Raw genomic sequence first — 19,897 nt, forward strand, 5'->3', positions numbered from 1 at the left:
CCCAAGACCCAAATCTGCAAAGCCCCATTGAGATTTTGGAGGACTGGTCACATAAATATTATATGGTTGAAGTACAGGACTCAGAATAAGGAAAGCTGGGTTTTATTCCAAGCTCTGTCACAGACATACAGTGATACCTTGGACCAAATCACTTAGGAACAAATTTTCCCAAGCATGGCCTCTAAATATAATTGCCTCAATTTGAGGATATTGAACTTGACATAGGCAGGACCTGAGCACCAACAGTTCCACTTAGGTTAATGGGACCAGTGAAAGCGCGGTCATAAGTGTGTCAAGTTGGATACCTAAATGTTAAGGCATCCAAAATTAGAAGACACTTTTGAATTTGAACTAGTTGCGGCTTGCTGGCGCCAACCAGCAGGTCATACAAGTGGGACACCTTCCCCGCCCCCATGCTTTTAAAGACCAAACCTTCTTTCAACAAATAATATTAGAGGTATTCTTCTGCTGTTATTGAATGGTTAATGGTTGACTCCACTTAGCAAGCGGTCTTCCAGCTTTTTAATTTAGGGCTGTCCTTTGGCTCCATAAAGCCCGCAGTCTCAGACCCTCCCTAACGTGGGAGAAATAAAATTTGAAGAACAATCTCAGCTTTTGCTTGAAATAAAAATCTTTCTAGCCCCTTTCCTTGCAAAGAAAGCCTACAAAATGTAAACAAATGTAAAACAATCATGAGGATTGAAAGAAAATGGTAAGCTAGGCTCCATTTCTGAAGTAAGAGGCTGGGGGGAACTTAAAGATAAAACTTCTTAAAATACATTATGTATAAAATTAATCAGTTAAGTTTGATGTGTGTTCCAAAGAATCATCTCGCTACCCTCCTTAGCCCTGTGCACAGTGGTGTGAACACAGCGGACAGGAATCAATGATATCCGGGGTGCAAACAAGCAAAAAATATTTTCACAAACGTATTCAAAAATGTTAAGATTGGATATGCTTCTGTTTCTACACCCTACTGGACTGTGCTTCAAATTGGGCAAAAACAGAGTAAAGAAAGCTTAAGCTACTGGCACTCCCCTGAGCATATTAACATGCCAGTGATGAAGGAAGGCAGAAAAGAAGGGATGAGGACATGGACATAGAGCAAGAGAAAACACAACACAGGGAAAAGCAAAGACAAAACACATGGCAGCAGAGGACTGAAGGGCAGAAAAAAGAGGGACAGCAAAGGAGTTTAGAGAACAGTATGTAGAATCCCATTAGTACTAATGGGACTCATGTTTAAATCCTTCCAATCAAGGAGAACTGAATACTGTGCCAGTCACTCACTCCCTCACTCTGCCTCCCCACCATTTGTGAACAATAATACTTGTACAAGATCTCTCTCCCCATTCCGTAAACTGGCATGGGACTTACACCCTTAGGGGAGAAGAACATGTCATTCAGCATTTTACAATTCTTAAGTAAAAGAGATGAACTAAAGTATGCTTACCTGCCGATGAATAATCTCTAGGTTTGTTCTTGCTTTATTCACTAGTGTTTGTATTTCTTCTGAATCCTTTAAATGTTTGTTTTCTCTGAAGGCATCTCTTATCCTTCTGATGGTATATGTTCTAGACATTATTAAAAAAAGCATCCGTAAGTGTTTTGACATCAAAACAATTTTTAAAGTGTTTGGCTACTGCAGTAAATGCTGTTGAGGATATTTACGAACAGTTGTACACACTAATCGTCCATTTATCTGCTTCAAACTTTATATTCTCTCTCTCTGTTCAGGTTAAATCCTATCATGCCCTAGTAAATACTATAAAGCAATGGTCAGGGCCTTGAACTGTAGAACCAGCTTTACTAGAACTTAATGTGGAAGAACTTTGTGCCTCATATACTTCAATTTCCTTCATGTCTACGTCATCTCTGAGATGTATAAACATTTCTCTATGCCAACAGACTGGGAATGTTATTGTAGATTATAAACATATGGGGGAATCACAAATACACTGTAGAATTACTCCTCTACACACCCTTCCCTAATGTGTGGAAAGAAAGATGGTGGTTTCATCACTGGAAACAGAATCATTAACAATACCAAGAGAAACATAGAAAACCCCATGTTGTCTAAACTTTCTTCACCAAGGCAGTTTTTTGTTTTTTTTTTAAGTTAAGTACAACTACCTGGAGGGTCTTATTACATGCTCTCTGTTTACTTTTTTTAATACCAAAGGTCTCCTTGTAACAATTCGAGTAGCCACAAGAAAAGTCCAATCATTATTGCTCTGCCTGTTACTGCTATTAAGATGCAGCACTGCTTGGCACTACAAAGAAAAAGCCTGAAGTAGCACAATAGCACTACTTCTGCTGGATGCTAGTTATGAGTGCTACAGAGCACAAGGATATTTCAGTCATGTCTTTTCTTGTCATATGAACCACAAGAGTGATTTGAATCAGTGCACGGATTCTTGTTCCTGGCATTCCAAGGGTCATCAGGCACAATGCTAACCACTGCATACATCAATTTGTAACCTGAAAGTCACCAAAGGTGAGCTGTTGAATCAGCCATTCAAAAATGTGTTTTATTTTTCTCAACGTGCATTTTGCTTTCCACTCGAGGAACAGTGCCCCTAGTCCCACTAACAGGTGGGAAAGAGGATGTGGCCTCCACCCTTGCAAGGCAACACAGAAAAGTGTCCAAAACTTTAGGTCCCAAGGACCATTAGAAACACAGATTAGAATTCTCTCTCCTTATTTAAAAGCCAACAAATAATCTTGGTACAATCTGCAATGAATCCCTTAACAAACACTAGACGGATTTCATTTTTGTTAAAAGACACTCCCAATTGACCAGTAGATATTTTTATGAGAGGCCAGCTTATAAAGGTATTTGGTGCATGCTGATCCTTTTCAGGTATCTTTGTAATTCACACTATTATTGTCTATCACCATTTAAAATGCCTCACACCAATAAACATATTTATCTCAAACTTAAACATTTTGCTCAGAAAGAAAAAAACAATGAAAACCACTCCAATAGCTTAATATTTTCAAAGATTACTTTTCATCTCATACAAAAGTGAAATGCAAGCTTCAGGTCCAACATGAAACTGTTGGAAATCTGATCATTAACCCCTTCCTCCACCCCAAATATGTATATCTAGAGAGAGAGCAAAGAGAATATTCTTAAGAAAAAAGATTAACAACCTGCTTCACTACCATACCATTAGATGGTGCCATCCAGTTCTTAACGCAGTTTCCATGAGGTAAGTGACATATTTTTGTAAGAGCTCATAAATAATACATTTCAATCACAGGAACCAGGGGTGCTTATGGAGTGCTACCCTGCTGCCACAAACCAGCAGATGGTGTGTGCTTTTAATTAGGGCCTGTTCACCTATAATGTGACATGGATGTGTGTGTAGTTAATAGAATTTATTAAATATGGAAGCTCATTCTTATTTGCAGCTGGTGTCCTAGAAAGATTTTGAGGGGAAGCTGCTTAGTTATTCTGGGGCATACAACCAAAAAATGTTGAGATTTCGTTTAATTTTGTTGCTTGATAATGAATGACTGGATAAGGAAAATGCTCTTCATCTGGGGTGCGTGTTTGTTTAAATATACTCTATTTCTTAAAAGGAAAAAAAAAAATTCAGTGGTTGTTTCCTGGAAGATATACAATCCTAACGTACACTTTCTATTTATTTAAAAACTGGTGTTCGTTATCCAGCTTTATTCTGCAAACACTCATGTGAGTGACTCTACCAAGGTGAGTAGGCCCCATTGATTTTAATGGGAGTAATCACATGCATGTCTGTCAGTTTGGCCCCAGATTGCTTTTGCTCTTTTATATGTACGATGGATTTATTATCCATTTTCTAGTTTTTCACTCAATACACCAAACACAGTTGTTTAGAAAGAAAATTGATGTATTTAAGAACTGGCACAACAGTTCACATTTACTGTCTAAACACTGTGTATGGCAAGAAACAAACATGTATGGGCAGCAGACTCAGAGCCATCCTTACCCATACACAAAGTATGCAGCTGCGTAGGGCACCAGGAAACTTGGGGCACCAAATTTCCTGGTGCCCTGCCCAGCTGCGTGCTGCTCCAGCCCCTGCCACGCCTCTTCCCCAGGCCTCCCACCTCTGCCCCCCGCGGAGGCCTGGGCCCTTCCCCCCCACAGGGGGGCTGCGTAGGGCCCTAGAATAGCTAGGGACGGCCCTGAGCAGACTTGACTAAAGGATTACCCAGTGTTATCTTTTCCTTCTCTAATTTCTACAAGCCTGTAAATCTGTTAGCTGCCATTTTATATCCCAGTCCTGCAAAGACTTATGGACATGCTTAACTGTAAGCATGTGAGTAGTTCCAACTAATCAACTGGACTATTCACGTGCTTAAAATTAAACATGTACTTAAGCTTTTGCAAAATTGGGGCCTAACCTAAAAGTGCAAATAGCTGTAGTAGGAAGACAAAATTTTGTTGCAATTTACTATTATTAAAACTTTCTATACATCCTTGGATGGAAAGTGCTATATCTCAGTGCACTCTACAAAAATTAGTTAGCTTCACAATACCTCTGTAAGGCACCGAGGAAACGGAAGCAGAGAGTTCAAGTGGCTTGCCTTAAGTCACACATGAAGTCTGTGGCAAAGCCAGGTACAGAACCTGTATCTCTTAACATCCAATCCTGTATGTTAACCGTAAGCTTGTCCTTTCTTCCTTTTTGGGAGGTATAAGGTAAACATAGTTTCCAAACCCAACCTATTCTACTCTTCCAAGATTTGTGTTAAAAAAAAAAAAGTTAACATATATTTTAGCCCTTCTCAATGTAACATATTCTACAAAAGATAAAAACTGATTGTTTTGTACAGCCTCAGTTCTGAATCTTTATCCTCTTCTCATGCTTCTAGGTCTTAACAATGCTTATACAAAAAGCCACCAGTAACACTATGGCTGCAGTACCTCTGCAGGTCTCTGAACAACAGAGCCCTCTTAAAATAATAGCAACACACATACTGTACGTAGCAAGAAACAAGGATATGCAGAAACATGGATAGCATATGCCCTCTCTTGCACACACTTGTTTTTCTCTTGAGAATAGCTGCTCCAAGGAAATCCCTTTGTTTGGCTCATAGTGAGTTACAGACTGACTACTAATTATCATGATTACATTGATTCTCAGCACAGCACAAATTCATCTGTATTCTCATATGGTACAGGATTTACAAGTGAGAGGGTAGAGTATCTGTATATCCTTTAATAAATAATAATAAAAATAAACTCATCCAGGCATAATAGTTATTTGTAGATATAATACCTTACACCTTTTGCTCCTGTTGATTCAAATGAGTCTTGCAGCATGTGCTACATTGTCAGCCAGAGCAAGCAGGTTTCAGAAATGACACAGTTGCTGCAACAAAAATAGCAAGCTAACTGCAGTGCAATCTCTTGCATTAAAATTATTATAATGGGTGTTGGAAACCATCACAACAAATTAATGCAAAAGGCCGGGAGAACAAGAAACAAAAAATATGGGGGGGGATGAGGGAGGGTACCGCATGAGGAATTATTGGTTAAATTGGAAAAGATGGGGATCGATATGAAAATCCAGAGGTGGATAAAGAACTGGTTAAAGGGGAGACTGCAGCGGGTTGTACTGAAAGGTGAACTGTCAGGTTGGAGGGAGGTTACCAGTGGAGTTCCTCAAGGTTCGGTTTTGGGTCCGATTTTATTTAATCTATTTATTACTGACCTCAGAACCGAATGTAGGAGTGGGCTGATAAAGTTTGCGGATGATACAAAGTTGGGAGGTATTGCCAATTCGGAGAAGGATCGGGATATCCTGCAGGGAGATTTGGATGACCTTGTAAACTGGAGTAATAGTAATAGGATGAAATTTAATAGTGAGAAGTGTAAGGTTATGCATTTAGGGATGACTAACAAGAATTTTAGTTATAAACTGGGGACGCATCGGTTGGAAGTAACGGAAGAGGAGAAGGACCTCGGAGTCCTGGTTGATCGCAGGATGACTATGAGTCGGCAATGTGACGTGGCCATGAAAAAAGCTAATGCGGTCCTGGGATGAATTAGGCGAGGTATTTCTAGTAGGGATAAGGAGGTGCTGGTTCCGTTATACAAGGCACTGGTGAGACCTAATTTGGAGTACTGTGTGCAATTCTGTTTAAAAAGGATGAATACAAACTGGAACGGGTACAGAGAAGGGCCACTAGGATGATCCGAGGAATGGAAAACCTGTCATATGAAAGGAGACTCGAGGAGCTCGGTTTGTTTACCTTAACCAAAAGAAGGCTGAGGGGGGATATGATTGCTCTCTTTAAATATATCAGAGGGATAAATACCAGGGAGGGAGAGGAATTATTTCAGCTCAGTACTAATGTGGACACGAGAACAAATGGATATAAACTGGCCGTTGGGAAGTTTAGGCTTGAAATTAGACGGTTTCTAACCATCAGAGGGGTGAAGTTCTGGAACAGCCTTCCGAGGGAAACAGTGGGGGCGAAAGGCCTCTCTGGCTTTAAGATTAAGCTTGATAAGTTTATGGAGGGGATGGTTTGATGGGATAACGTGATTTTAGTCAATAGGTCAATAACGTGCCATCGCTGGTAATTAGTAACAATGGTCAATGATGGGATATTAAAAGTTACTACAGAGAACTTTTTTCCGGAGGGTCTGGCTGGAGAATCTTGCCCGCATGCTCGGGGTTCAGCTGATCGCCATATTTGGGGTCGGGAAGGAATTTTCCTCCAGGGTAGATTGGCAGAGGCCCTGGAGGTTTTTCGCCTTCCTCCACAGCATGGGGCAGGGGTCGCTTGCTGGAGGATTCTCTGCGACTTGAAGTCTTTAAATCATGGGTGGGTCAGCTTTTGTGGCCTGCATCATGCGGGTGGTCAAACTAGATGATCATAATGGTCCCTTCTGACCTTAAAGTCTATGAGTCTAAGGCAGAATTTGTCCACAGCAATTACTGAGAGTCTATTCTAGGTAAATTACACAAGGACAGAATTTTAACTCTCCCCTGGAGTCTTTTTGGGATGTCCTTTATGGCCAGATTTTTAAAGTTTTGATTTTTGCCCATGCCCTACAGACCACTGAAATATTAAGCCTGATGCTTTGGGGAACAATGCTGCTTTACTACTCACACTGTTGTCCTTAGCCTGGTTACTGCTTGCAGGTTTTTACCTTTGGGAAACTCATTCCCTCCTCCCCCTCCCTGGACTACTTATTCTCCAGGAGCGAATCTCCACTACAGATGGCCACTTTAGAAGAGCTGGTTGGAAAATACCAATTATTTTTTGTGGGAAATTTCAACCTTTTTTTTGTTTTTGTTTTCAAAATTTCCTGCATAAAAAGTTTGTTTTTGAAGTAAAACTGAAACTGAAATTAGTTTTCAGTTAAAACATTTCAATCAGCTGTAATGCTCACAGAAGGGAAAAATTACATAACTTCAATGAAGAATTAGAAGGTATTTTCATGCAGAAATTTCGGTCACTCACTTCCCCTCACAGTTTGTTGGGAAGCCCTTCAGAGAGAGCGTTTATCATACACCTTGATGATTATTGTTCTGCCTTTTTGAGGCATTCATTTGTCAACCATTCTGTTTTCCTGGGGATGTCTTCTCTTCCTGCCATATCAGGAACTGATTGGAAGGCTACGCACTGGGGTACTGCATAGCTACCAGAATTCATGCTCTTACCTCACACCACTAACTAAAAATAACCTTTAGAGCTTGGGAAGTTGCACCAAGATGTCAGGACCAAGCAATGAGAATTATGAAAAAAGATTTCTTCAGAGAAGTAGAATTACAACATATGTAATTTTTCCTTAACCACTTCTGTATAGCTCTTTGAGATCCTTGACAAAGAGGTATTATATAAGTGAAAAGTATTTACTAACAAACAACCAGCAGCAGCGGAAACTCAATCTGCACTTCCAGGAATGGGAAAAAGTAGGAGACTATGAAAGCAGTTTTCAGGTAATTTTTCAGTGTCTTATTGAAATCATTTTATCATCTAAGTGTAGCACCATTTTAACAGAAACTGCCTTCCCTTCTACTTTACTGCAGATATTGTCTGGAATTGTTGAACACATATGTGACGTTGTGCAGTCTATATGGTTTTATAAAAACATGATAATAAGTGAATATAATGTAACTGGGATAGTTTTAGAAAAATATGGTAAAAAGTGAATATAACGTAACTGGGATATGCTTCATGCAAAAGGTCTCTTGTAAGGATTCATTACAAAGCTTATAATCTACTGAGTATGATCATCCGATTTGTATAAATGTACCACTCTTGTATCTAAAACTAGAAATATAAAATATAACTCTGAGGGCCTATTGTAATTATGTAAAGTGTGGGCCATTAATGATGGTTTGGAATCTTGATGACTCCCATTAACAAGGACCATTATCCGCAGATGGCTGTATTTACCTGTGAGTCTTCCTGTATGTGTGTGTGCTGGCAAGTGAGTAATGAAGTCTTGCAGTGACATGTGATCATGTCACCTGAACTGGAATCCATCTTTAACCTGGTGCTTTTCAAGTGAGGGGGGGTGGAAACCCAGAGGGACAAAGGGTTCCCGCCTTATGCAAAAGATATATAAAGGGGTGGAAGAGAACAGAGGAAGAGAAGAGCCATCATGAAGAATCCCCTAGCTATCACCTGAGCGGCAACAAGAGCTGTACTAGGGGAAAGAATTGTGCCCAGGCCTGGAAGGTGTCCAGTCTGAGAAAAACTTACTGAATCATCTCTGAGGGTGAGATTATCTGTATTCAGTTTGATTAGACATAGATTTGCACATTTTATTTTATTTTGCTTGGTGACTTACTTTGTTCTGTCTGTTACTACTTGGGATCACTTAAATCCTACTGTCTGTATTTAATAAAATCAGTTTTTATTTAGTAATTTACTCAGAGTATGTATTAATACCTGGGGGAGCAAACAACTGTGCATATCTCTCTATCAGTGTTATAGAGGGCGAACAATTTATGAGTTTGCCCTGCATAAGCTTTATGCAGGGTAAAACGGATTTATTTGGGTTTAGACCCCATTGGGAGTTGGGCATCTGAGTGCTAAAGACAAGCACACTTCTGTGAGCTGTTTTCAGGTAAACTTGCGGCTTTGGGGCAAGTGATTCAGACCCTGGGTCTTTGTTGCAGCTGACTGGAGTGTCTGGCTCAGCAAGACAGGGTGCTGGAGTCCTGAGCTGGCAGGGAAAACAGGAACAGAGGTAGTCTTTGCACATCGGGTGGCAGCTCCCAAGGGGGTTTCTGTGATCCAACCCATCACAACATACAGTTAAATGGTAACCACAAACCCAGAATAAAAATGTGTATTAAATGTAGTCACTGTGCTCTATCCTGCATGCACACCTTCCCTGAACCACCTTCTGCGATCTCTGCTTATCTGCATCTGTCATGCAATTAACATCCAATTAAACCAAAAGTATAATGTAGATGGTTAATAGTTTCAGTACAGAGATTTGAGACCAAAGGCACTGCAGCTACATGGCTACACAAGGTGTTAATCAGGCAGCAGCTGCACATAAGTAGAAAGCATCGAAGGTGGTTGGGGTTAATGTGGAAAACAGTTCCTGTGCAAATGCATTTCAAGATACAATGTCACAGGCAATGGGCACTAGCTACCAGCTTTTCAAATCTTGGACAGTACTGGCCAAAAACAGTAATAAAAACAATAGTTTTCTCCTAATGCACACAAATTTACCTTAAAACTAACTTTTAAAGCTTCGGCTTTTGCTATTCCCTAAAATGCAGCTCAAGTATCCTTCAATTTTATTAGGGTTACCATTTGTCCGGATTCTGCCGGACATGTCCGGCTTTTTTGAGTTAAAAATAGCGTCCGGGGGGAATTTGTAAATGTCTGGATTCCCCCCCCATGCAGAGCGTGCGCGGCTGACAGGGCAGCCGGCTGGATCATGCCACTCGCACGGGGCTCTGGCAGCCAGAGCCCCTCCTCCGCTTCCCCCTCCTCTCCTCTGCAACTTGAGATCACTCCCCTCCTCTCTCTCCCTCCCTCCCTCCCCCTCCCCGCATTCGCAGATCACCGGCTGGCTGTTCGCATCGGGCCTCGGGCAGTCTGGAGCTCCCCCGCCAGCTCCTACTCCCCCTCCCCTGCTGCCCAGCGCGCCGCTCCGCAGCACTCTGTTCTGAGCGGCACGGTAAGGGAGCCAGGGGGTCATAGAAGCAGCAGGGAGGATCTGGAGGGAGCAGTCAAGAGACAGGGAGCAGGGTTGGATGGGTCGGGAGTTCGGGGGGGGGGGCTGTCTGGGGGTGTAAGGTTTTGGGCAGTCAGGGTACAGGTAGGGGGTAGGGTCCTAGGGGGGGCAGTTGGGGGGGGTTTCAGGAGGGGGCAGTTAGGGAACAAGGAACAGAGAGGCTTAGGTAGGGGGTGGAGTCCTGGGGGGCAGTTAGGGGCAGGGGTCCCAGGAGGGGGCAGTCAGGGGACAAGGAGTGGGGGGGAGGGTTGGGGGTTCTGAGGGGGGCAGGAAGTGGAAGGGGCAGGGCTAGGGCAGGACGGGGGCGAGGCTCCTCCTGTCCTCTTTTTTGATTGTTTAAATATGGTAACCCTAATTTTATTGTGTGTCAATTCCTCTCAAAATAGCAGCTTCCAAGGAGTGAAGTCTGAACCATTGCCTGCTATAGAAATACTGAAACTGCAACAGGTATAGATCAGAAAATAATTGCGGTTCTGGGATTCAGATATTCTTATTAGAAAATACTTATGCAAGGTCAAATTTACATATATATAATCACTGCAGTTTTTCTTTAAGTCTTAGGTACAAAAGTTAAAAGAACTATTTGTTAAAATGGAGTGCAAAAAATGAGTTGAAAACACTGTGCATAGGCACACTTGTTTTTACTACACAGCACTTTCCCTTCAAAATAATTCTGGTCAAGTAATAATGTTAGAGAGTCTCAACATTTTGCATTTATCAATACTCAAAACATGCTAATGGTTTAAGTCATCTTCCAAAGGAGGCCTTATAAATGTGCTGACATTTCCCCATATCTATTATTGTGAACAAAAATAATGTCTTAATGGAACATATCACAGTTATAAGCCAACAGACTGCTAAAGATAATGGCACAGCTATTACAGATTGTTATTTAGGATGATCCAAAACACTGGGGCAGAAGCAGTAAACTGTGATACAGAATCCGAACAAACACAAGAGACAGATCACATGGGAAGAGGCCTGAAGGTTAGAGAGTACTGAAGGCTTCATCAATATAAGAAAAAAGAGAGAGAACAAAATTACATTTCTCTATCAACTAAAGTTGTGGTGAATAATAAGTTATGTACTGTAGTATCTCACGTATAGGAAATCCACTCTGGCGAACAATTATAAAATAAAAAGGTTTTCCAATTTTATCATGCTTTGACTTAGGGAGACGAGGTACAGTGTGATGTAGAGAGAGGATGAAACATTTACTAATTCAGAAAAGTCTCCCTTCTAAAAAAACTACTGTTAACTTCTTCCATTTATAGTTTGATTCTCTTCTTCCCCCTCATTGATACCTATGGTCTTGATATACTAAAAGTACTAGCTGCCAGGATCTCAGTTCATATGGGCAAAACATGAACTGGAGGGAATTTGCTCAGCTATATTTACATTCTAGAACAACATCTAGTTCAAAAACTGAAAGCCTCAGGGATAAAAAGTCTGCTGAAGATTCATTTTAAGTTACCTGAAACTTTTATTGCTTGGCCAGATATCAGTGCAGACTTGAAATATAACAAATTACTCCAAAGGAAAGGAATCTCTCTTTTTAATATGTTTTATATTTCATAATTCTTTAAAGTCTCATTAGAAGTCACCAGCAAGGGTCAAACAGAAACTTTTAACAAACAAATATAACAGTTACCCTATGCAGACATTTTAATGTAAAGTTAAATTTGAGAACTTAATATAAACAGAATCCTAGTCAGGCCAGTAACCATATCTAGCTCTCCCCAAGTACTCATACTTCACAGTTTGGGATGGCGTAGTGTCTTGTGGAATTTAATCCAGGAGCGAACAGAATGATGTAGGTGTAATGTTGTTTTATTATTATTTATTATTAGCAGAGCTCCAGCTCACAAAGCTTCCACACTAGACAAACTTCTAGCAGCGCTGGGGCTCTCAAATTACAATACAGTAAAGATATCTGGCTGTAATATAAAAGTCCAGGTCTACTCATTGAACAAAGACTTGGGGAAAAAATCCTCTTTTGACCAGTACGTGGATAAATTTATATGGCAAGTTTGGGGCTTTCATCTAAAATAAAATCAGCATCAGTTTCTAGTCCTTGTAATTGCGAAGATATGTGGATTGTAAACGTGGACTGTAAATCAATGCATGAGAGCCTTCCTGAATTTACTAAGAGATGACACCTTCAGTGCCTATTTTGCTTATAGGTTTCCCAAGCAATTAAATTAACAAGCCACTGGTCAGTTTCACTGCTAATATACAGAACCCTATGAGCAGCAGTGAAACTGCCAAGAAATTTATTTCCCCCCCCCCCCCTTTTTTTTTTTTTTTTTTTTTTTGCTGCTCCTGCTGGGGAAGGTTCTGAGGAGCAGCAGAGACAAGCACTGCAAATATTTCATAGAAGAACAGGCTGGGAAAGGGGTAAAGCAGAGAATACCTGATTCCTCACAGCAGCCATGAGATGGAGTGGGAGATAAGTGACAGACTTGCGCCTTCATTCTTTGTGCAACAAAGCATTTAGTTTTTCAGACACCTACCAGCCAGAGGTAGACATCAAAGACAAAGTCCCTAGGCCAGGCCCGGGGGGCGGGCAAAACCCTGGTAGGCATTCCAGCATCTTCCTCCCTCCATCTTTTCAATCTATTCTGGTCAGTAGTTTTAGAACTCCAAACCTCTCCTAAAATGTCTTGCTTTTGGGTGATTGGTGGTGAAATCTGTCTACAGAACATAATTTGAAAGAATGCTTGGTCAAAAAACAAACAAAACCCTCTCCCCTTCTAATGGTAAGCTAGTATCAAATACTAGATGATCAATAGGATATTAAGAGATGTATTTGATGCACATTACATCATAAATCGAGACCCACTATATATCATAATATGCATCAATATGACCGAATTTACGTAGCAAATGCTAACAAGTTTGAACATAAGAACATAAGAATGGCCATACTGGGTCAGACCAAAGGTCCATCTAGCCTAGTATCCTGTCTTCTGACAGTGGCCAATGCCAGGTGCCCCAGAAGGAATGAACAGAACAGGTAATCATCAAGCGATCCATCCCCTGTTGCCCATTCCCAGCTTCTGGCAAACAGAGGCTAGGGACACCATCCCTACCCATTCTGGCTAATAGCCATTTGAAAATTAAAAACCTTCTGATTTCTAAAGCAAATCTTGTTACTTTATTATGTTCTATTTCTCAGGTTTATTAGATCAATTAAAAAGTTAGAACTTTTAAAAGTATCCTGTCCAAGTTGAGAGAGCAAAAAAAGAAAAGTGAGAAGACTTTTCTAACATTTATATTTTTATAGCACCATAACTCTGAAACAGCTTCCCTGAATTTTCTTTTATTTTTCTAAAAAACTGAAAACTCCTCCTCCTACTTGAACAAGTTCAGTGTCTGTCGAACCCAGAGGAAGGACTATTTTTTTAGGCTAAATGGTTGCCTGTTTTCAATTTCAATAAAGAGAACACCAAATACCATCTGATCAATACTGCCCATTCTATTCATACCTGGACTGCTCCAATTTGAGCAATCCTCTGAAACAACTTCTAAAACATAAATTGTTGATTGCTATACTTAATTATTTTTAAAGAATGAAATTATCACTGAACTAAGACTAAGCATAAAAAGTTTCAGCACAAAGAGAGTGCTTTTGAGAAAGTTAAATCGAGAAAGTAGGAAATAAAATTTCAGAATAGAAGGACTCCTTTAATTTTAATTGGAGTTGCTACTGTAACTCTGTATTGTAAAGGTGGAAAAGAAAAATGCTTTACCAGCACAGGACCCAAGTGAACATGTCATTCAGCTAATGAGGCACCAGTCTGGGAACTGCTGCAGGGGCTAGAAGTACAATTTGCCACATATGAAAAGTGTCCTTATGGCCTGAAATGACAAATAGCTCCAAAATAAGGTTTCATTGGCACAGATGCTGACAGGGCATGGGATAGCTTAGTGGTCTAATTATCAGGTTTGGACTATCTAGAGTCCTGGAACTACAAGTTCAAATCCTGGTAAGACTGATTCGTCCCTTCATCCTTCTGAGGCACAGGAATTAATAACATTCAGTTTGCATGTTCATCTTTCTGATGAGTCCTTGAAAACAGAGGTCCAATCTGCTGTACATTGTCATTAAAAATTCCATTATGCTTTTTGTAAGAACAGAATTTTACCCGGATGTCAGACAAAATTTTCCTCTTCCACAGTTGCATACTCTGCGCTGGCCAGCTGCCACTCTCCATCCTAGAGGTGGCTGCATTTCAGCGGTGATTTATAAACATCATATAGCTGGTAAAGCTCTTTGGGATACTTTGGGATGAAAGGAACTATGTAACATAAAATAATAACATAACACATTTCATAGTCTGCTCACAGACACCATGCAAAAATTTATTTGGAGGAAGGGAACTTCTCCTCAAACTCCTTTCTCCTGTCCCCGCCATCCTACCCTCTACCCCCGACCCAGGGCATCCTATCACCCGATGGATGAATCATCCATCCCATCTCTCACTTAGAGCAAAGCATAGCATGTTTAGCCTAACAAATTTGCAGCATCAATATGGACAGCAATGATGGACATTTGAAATTACAATGTAATATTTAGCAGTTCAGAAAATTCTACTATATGCAAAGCATCTTACTCAAATCTAAAGTCTAAATCTATTTGGAGTGTACAACTTAAAACCACTGTCCTACACTACAACAAAGTAATAAAGAATATTTTTGGACATTTGGGATTGTAAATATATCCCTTTGGAAAAATATATGAAATGTTTCAGGATGCTTGGATGCAGACTGCCTCCATTAGTTTGCCACAGGCAGAGTCTGCCCCCAAAAAGATTGTTTTGTGTGTTCTGAATGCTACATAAAGCATATTGCCAAGTGTACCAGATTTTTCTTTTTACAGCTTCTTCCGTTTAAGCACTTAAGGGCTATGGAAATTTTAACCACCACCCTAACAGGATAATACCTAAACCAACATAACTGAAGGCTGAAAATCCAAATTCAGATAAAAACAGAGCACTGTTTTAAGGATGAAATGGGTACAAATCCTAGAGATCACGTCATCCCTGTGAAAGTTTAGATGTAGCTCCTTACAAGATAGAAGAGGAGGAACTGTTGAACAAACCCATGATCAAAAGCAAAACTTTAATGGAAAAAATACTTTGCTCTTTAAAGCTCTCTGACTGCCTCTTATGTAGATCATATCATAAAGGCAGATTTTGGTTCAAAAGAGCACCGCTGATCTAAACCCAGAACATACACTATTGAGCATCCTAAGACATCTTGGTCACACCATACCAAAATTAACTGCCAGGGGTGTCTACACTACATTTTTCTTTGAAAGGACTAATCACCACCACTTGCATTCTAAAAGGCATCATTGACACAAATGGAAGCAGAGCAGCTTTGCATGCTGGTAACAGAACAAAATGCCTCTAACTGTTGATCCTTGGACTGGTAGGAAAAATGGCCATACAAGTGGATGCTCTATGGGACCTCCAGGAAAATAAATTCTACTTATTCATTTGGGTCCCATAGTGCCATATGCTACTAAGTCAAAGTGACAGTCATAAATAAAGGAAGATAAAATGAAGATTGCTATGCTCTGGATTCCAGACAAAGAAAGAATCTAGTTATACATGGTTTCTTACTATTTTTGTCACAAATAGTTTAAAAATTGAGACAGCAAGAGGCTCCAGGTCCATCAAGACTGATGTGCTACATCAATAGTGATCAAAGTGTTTCCCATGAGCTAAATATAGCCTCCAGATGCCTTCATCTTTAATACCATGGTGTTGCCCTTGGACATCACAGGTCCCAGCATGCAATCCTCTACCTTGATCAGACCAGAGAGCAAATCTTAAAAATCAGACAATGAGCAGAGATGAAAAATCTAGACATGCCAAGACAATGGGCAGAAATTATTCGACTAACACATTTCCTGCCAGATCATCTGTGCATTGGAAGCAGTTTAATCTTTATTATGACAGCAGAAAGGTTGATCAGAGAGGTCCAAGTCCTGCAAAGGGAGAGATTACTCATTATCTTTTCCAAGAGGAGAAATTATTACAAAATACTGTTATATTATCAAATCCAGCCTACAAAATTAGGTCCGATGTTAAAAATGTAAGAGGCAGCTTAGTGAAAAATGAGTGATTTTTGGAGTTTTCCAAATTTGAAGATAAATCATCCAAAATTTTCTTTCACGGGCAAGCTCTGAGGAAAGAATATCAGAGACCATCCTTCAGACTTGAAAAATGTTATTGACTGGTGCATCTAAAAGTCGTGACAGCTTTAGTATTTTGATCCAGTAATCTTCTACACAAGAACACAGAAAGAATTCAAAGGCTAGCAACAAATTAAAAATCACAGGAAAAAAATATTTCACTGTGACAAATGATGGAAGCACTTTTAGACCTCTGATGTGTGAATGAAGAAACTGTACACCAATTTCCCCCAGGCATAAATGAGTGTAGTGAAGTGTTCCCCTTGGGCAACAGTTAGAGTGTGAGCTCAACCTCCGGCTTAAAACTCTAAACATGCAATAGTACCAATTATTAGCAAGGGCAGATATACTGAGATAGGCCAGTTTATCATAGCAATATGGTCACACATGATTTTAATTGCAAATCTAGGAAAGATTACCTTTCTCTTGATATACAGAATGACCTCCCACTTCATAGAGCTTGGTTCATCTGTCCTAGCTCAGGACAAATCACCCACTGAGGTCACAGCAGGATTGGGTCTGTAATAAATTAACACTTTGCACAGTTACAGAAGCTTCCTCTGAGGATCTCAAAGTCTTTTACAAGTAATAATCACTAAGGCTGTCAAACGATAAAAAAAAATTAACCGCGATTAATCGCACTGTTAAACAATAATAGAATACCATTTAAATATTTTTGGATGTTTTCTACATTTTCAAATATATTGATTTCAATTATAACACAGAACACAGAGTACAGTGCTCACTTTATTTTTTATTACAAATATTTGTGCTGTAAAAAAGAAAAGAAATAATATTTTTCAATTAACTTAATACAAGTACTGTAGTGCGATCTCTTTATCATGAAAGTTGAACTTACAAATGTAGAATTATGTACAAAAAAACCCCTGCATTCAAAAATAAAACAAATGTTAAACTTTAGAGCCTACAAGTCCATTCACTCCTACTTCTTGTTCAGCCAGTCACTCACTCAAACAAGTTTGTTCACATTTACAGGAGATAATGCTGCCTGCTTCTTGTTTACAATGTCACCTGAAAGTGAGAACAGGCGTTCTCATGGTACTGTTGTAGCCGGCATCGCAAGATATTTATGTGCCAGATGCGCTAAAGATTCATATGTCCCTTCATGCTTCAACCCCCATTCCAGAGGACGTGTCCATGCTGATGTCGGGTTCTGCTCAATAATGATACAAAGCAGTGCAGACCGACGCACGTTCACTCTCATCATCTGAGTCAGATGCCACCAGCAGAAGGTTGATTTTCTTTTTTGGTGGTTCAGGTTCTGTAGTTTCCGCATCAGAGTGTTGCTTTTTAAGACTTCTGAAAGCATGCTCCACACCTCATCCCTCTCAGATTTTGGAAGGCACGTTGGATTCTTAAACCTTGGGTTGAATGCTGTAGCTATCTTTAGAAATCTCACATTGGTACATTTCTTTGTGTTTTGTCAGATCTGCAGTGAAAGTGTTCTTAAAATGAACAACATGTGCAGGGTCATCATCCGAGATTGCTATAACATGAAATATATGGCACAATGCAGGTAAAACAGAACAGGAGACATACTATTCTTCCCCCAAGGAGTTCAGTAAAAATTTAATTAATGCATTACTTTTTTTAAACAAGCGTCATCGGCATGGAAGCATGTCCTCTGGAATGGTGGCCAAAGCATGAAGGGGCATACGAATGTTTAGCATATCTGGCATGTAAATACCTTGCAATGCCGGCTAAAAAAGTGCCATACAAATGCCTGTTCTCACTTTCAAGTGACACTGTAAATAAGAAGCAGGCAGCATTATCTCCTGTAAATGTAAACAAACTTGCTTACCTTAGCGATTGGCTGAACAAGAAGTAGGACTCGTAGGCTCTAAAGTTTTACATTGTTTTGTTTTTGAATGCAGTTATGTAACAAAAAATAAATCTACATTTGTAAGTTGCACTTTCACGATAAAGAGATTGTATTACAGTACTTGTATGAGGTGAATTGAAAAATACTATTTCTTTTGTTTATCAGTTTTACAGTGCAAATATTTTTAATAAAAATAATATGAAGTGAGCACGGTACACTTTGTATTCTGTAATTTAAATCAATATTTGAAAAAGTAGAAAAACATCCAAAAATATTTGATAAATTTCAATTGGTAGTCTATTGTTTAACAGTACAATTAAAATTGTGATTAATTTTTTGAGTTAATCGTATGAGCTAACTGCAATTAATTGACAGCCCTAATGATCACCAGCCATGTAAGTTAGGGAAGTATTTTACAGACAGAAGAACTGAAGCACAAAAAGGTCATCACAGTAATACCTCGCTTAACGTTGAAAAATGCGACTTAAGCGAAACGATGTAAACTAATCCAATTTCCTCACAAGAATTAATGTAAATGAGGGGGTTAGGTTCCAGGGAAATCTTTTTCACCAGGCAAGCAGGAGGCTCCCGGGAGCAGCTCCAAGGCAGAGGGCAGGAGCAGCACATAGCAGTGGGGGGAGGGACAGCTGAACTGCCGGCAACTGATAGCCTGCTGGGCGGCTGCCGCACAGGGAACTTAGGCTAGCGGGGAACTGATGGGGGGCTGCCGGTCCACCCTGGTTCCAAGCCCCCACCAGCTAGCTCCAATGGGCTGCTCTTCCTGCAAGCAGCGGACAAAGCAGGCGGCTGCCAAACAACGTTTTATAACGGAGCATTGCACAACTTTAAACGAGCATGTTCCCTAATTGATCAGCAACGTAACAATGAAACGTTAACCAGGACGACTTTAAGTGAGGAGTTACTGTATTTGTCCATGGTCACACAAATGAATCAGTGGGAGGGCTAGGACCAGAACCCTGACTCGTGACTATATCCCATGTTCTAACTGCTGGTCCTTGCCCCGCACGTCCAGACTAAAAGGGTTAACCATTCAAATTCGTATCCACATATTATCAACATTATTAATAATAAGAATTACGGCCAAGATTTTTTTTAAATCTCTATTTCACTGGGAGTTGCATGGTCAATACTTTTGAAAGTTGGGACACTTATTTAGATGCCTAAATCTGAATTTAGGAATTTGCTTTTCAGAACCCATTACTGAAAATCTTGGCTAATTTTTTTATGTTAATCTTTGTTGTAAATTAATAATTAGTGAAAATTTTCACATTTTAAGTTGTTCAGGGCAGGTAAGATATATTATGTCTATAATCTCTGTAAGGCACCTAGTTTATATGGACACTACGAATAAATAATAATTGTAATTTCTCATTAAACATTTCACCTTCAAGACTATATATATATATATATATATATATATATATATATGGCTGTAAGAAAATCATGGCCCATGATTTTGTTGTGGAACCGCAACTTTTAACACACACTGCAACTTTTTATAGTTGTGGCAAATTTGAGTGGCATTTTGAAGCCATGCGCCAGGTCAAAACGCCACTCACTCAAATTTGGCCCAGCCACCCCTCGGAGGGATTGGGGGGGGGGGAGAGGCAAATTT

General features: G+C 39.9%; 1 protein-coding gene across 1 annotated transcript in view; it reads right to left on the minus strand.

Moving 5' to 3' along the window:
- LOC112118940 (LYR motif-containing protein 4) overlaps positions 1-19,897 on the minus strand; it is a 138,225-nt gene that overhangs the window by 87,728 nt on the left and 30,600 nt on the right. The window contains 1 exon segment of the mRNA XM_026658875.2: positions 1,454-1,574. Within this exon segment, the coding sequence (XP_026514660.1) occupies positions 1,454-1,574 (121 nt within the window).

The sequence above is a fragment of the Terrapene carolina genome, unplaced genomic scaffold (genome assembly GCF_002925995.2).
Source record: "Terrapene carolina triunguis isolate 2854851 unplaced genomic scaffold, T_m_triunguis-2.0 Scaffold56, whole genome shotgun sequence".
NCBI lineage: Eukaryota > Metazoa > Chordata > Testudines > Emydidae > Terrapene > Terrapene triunguis.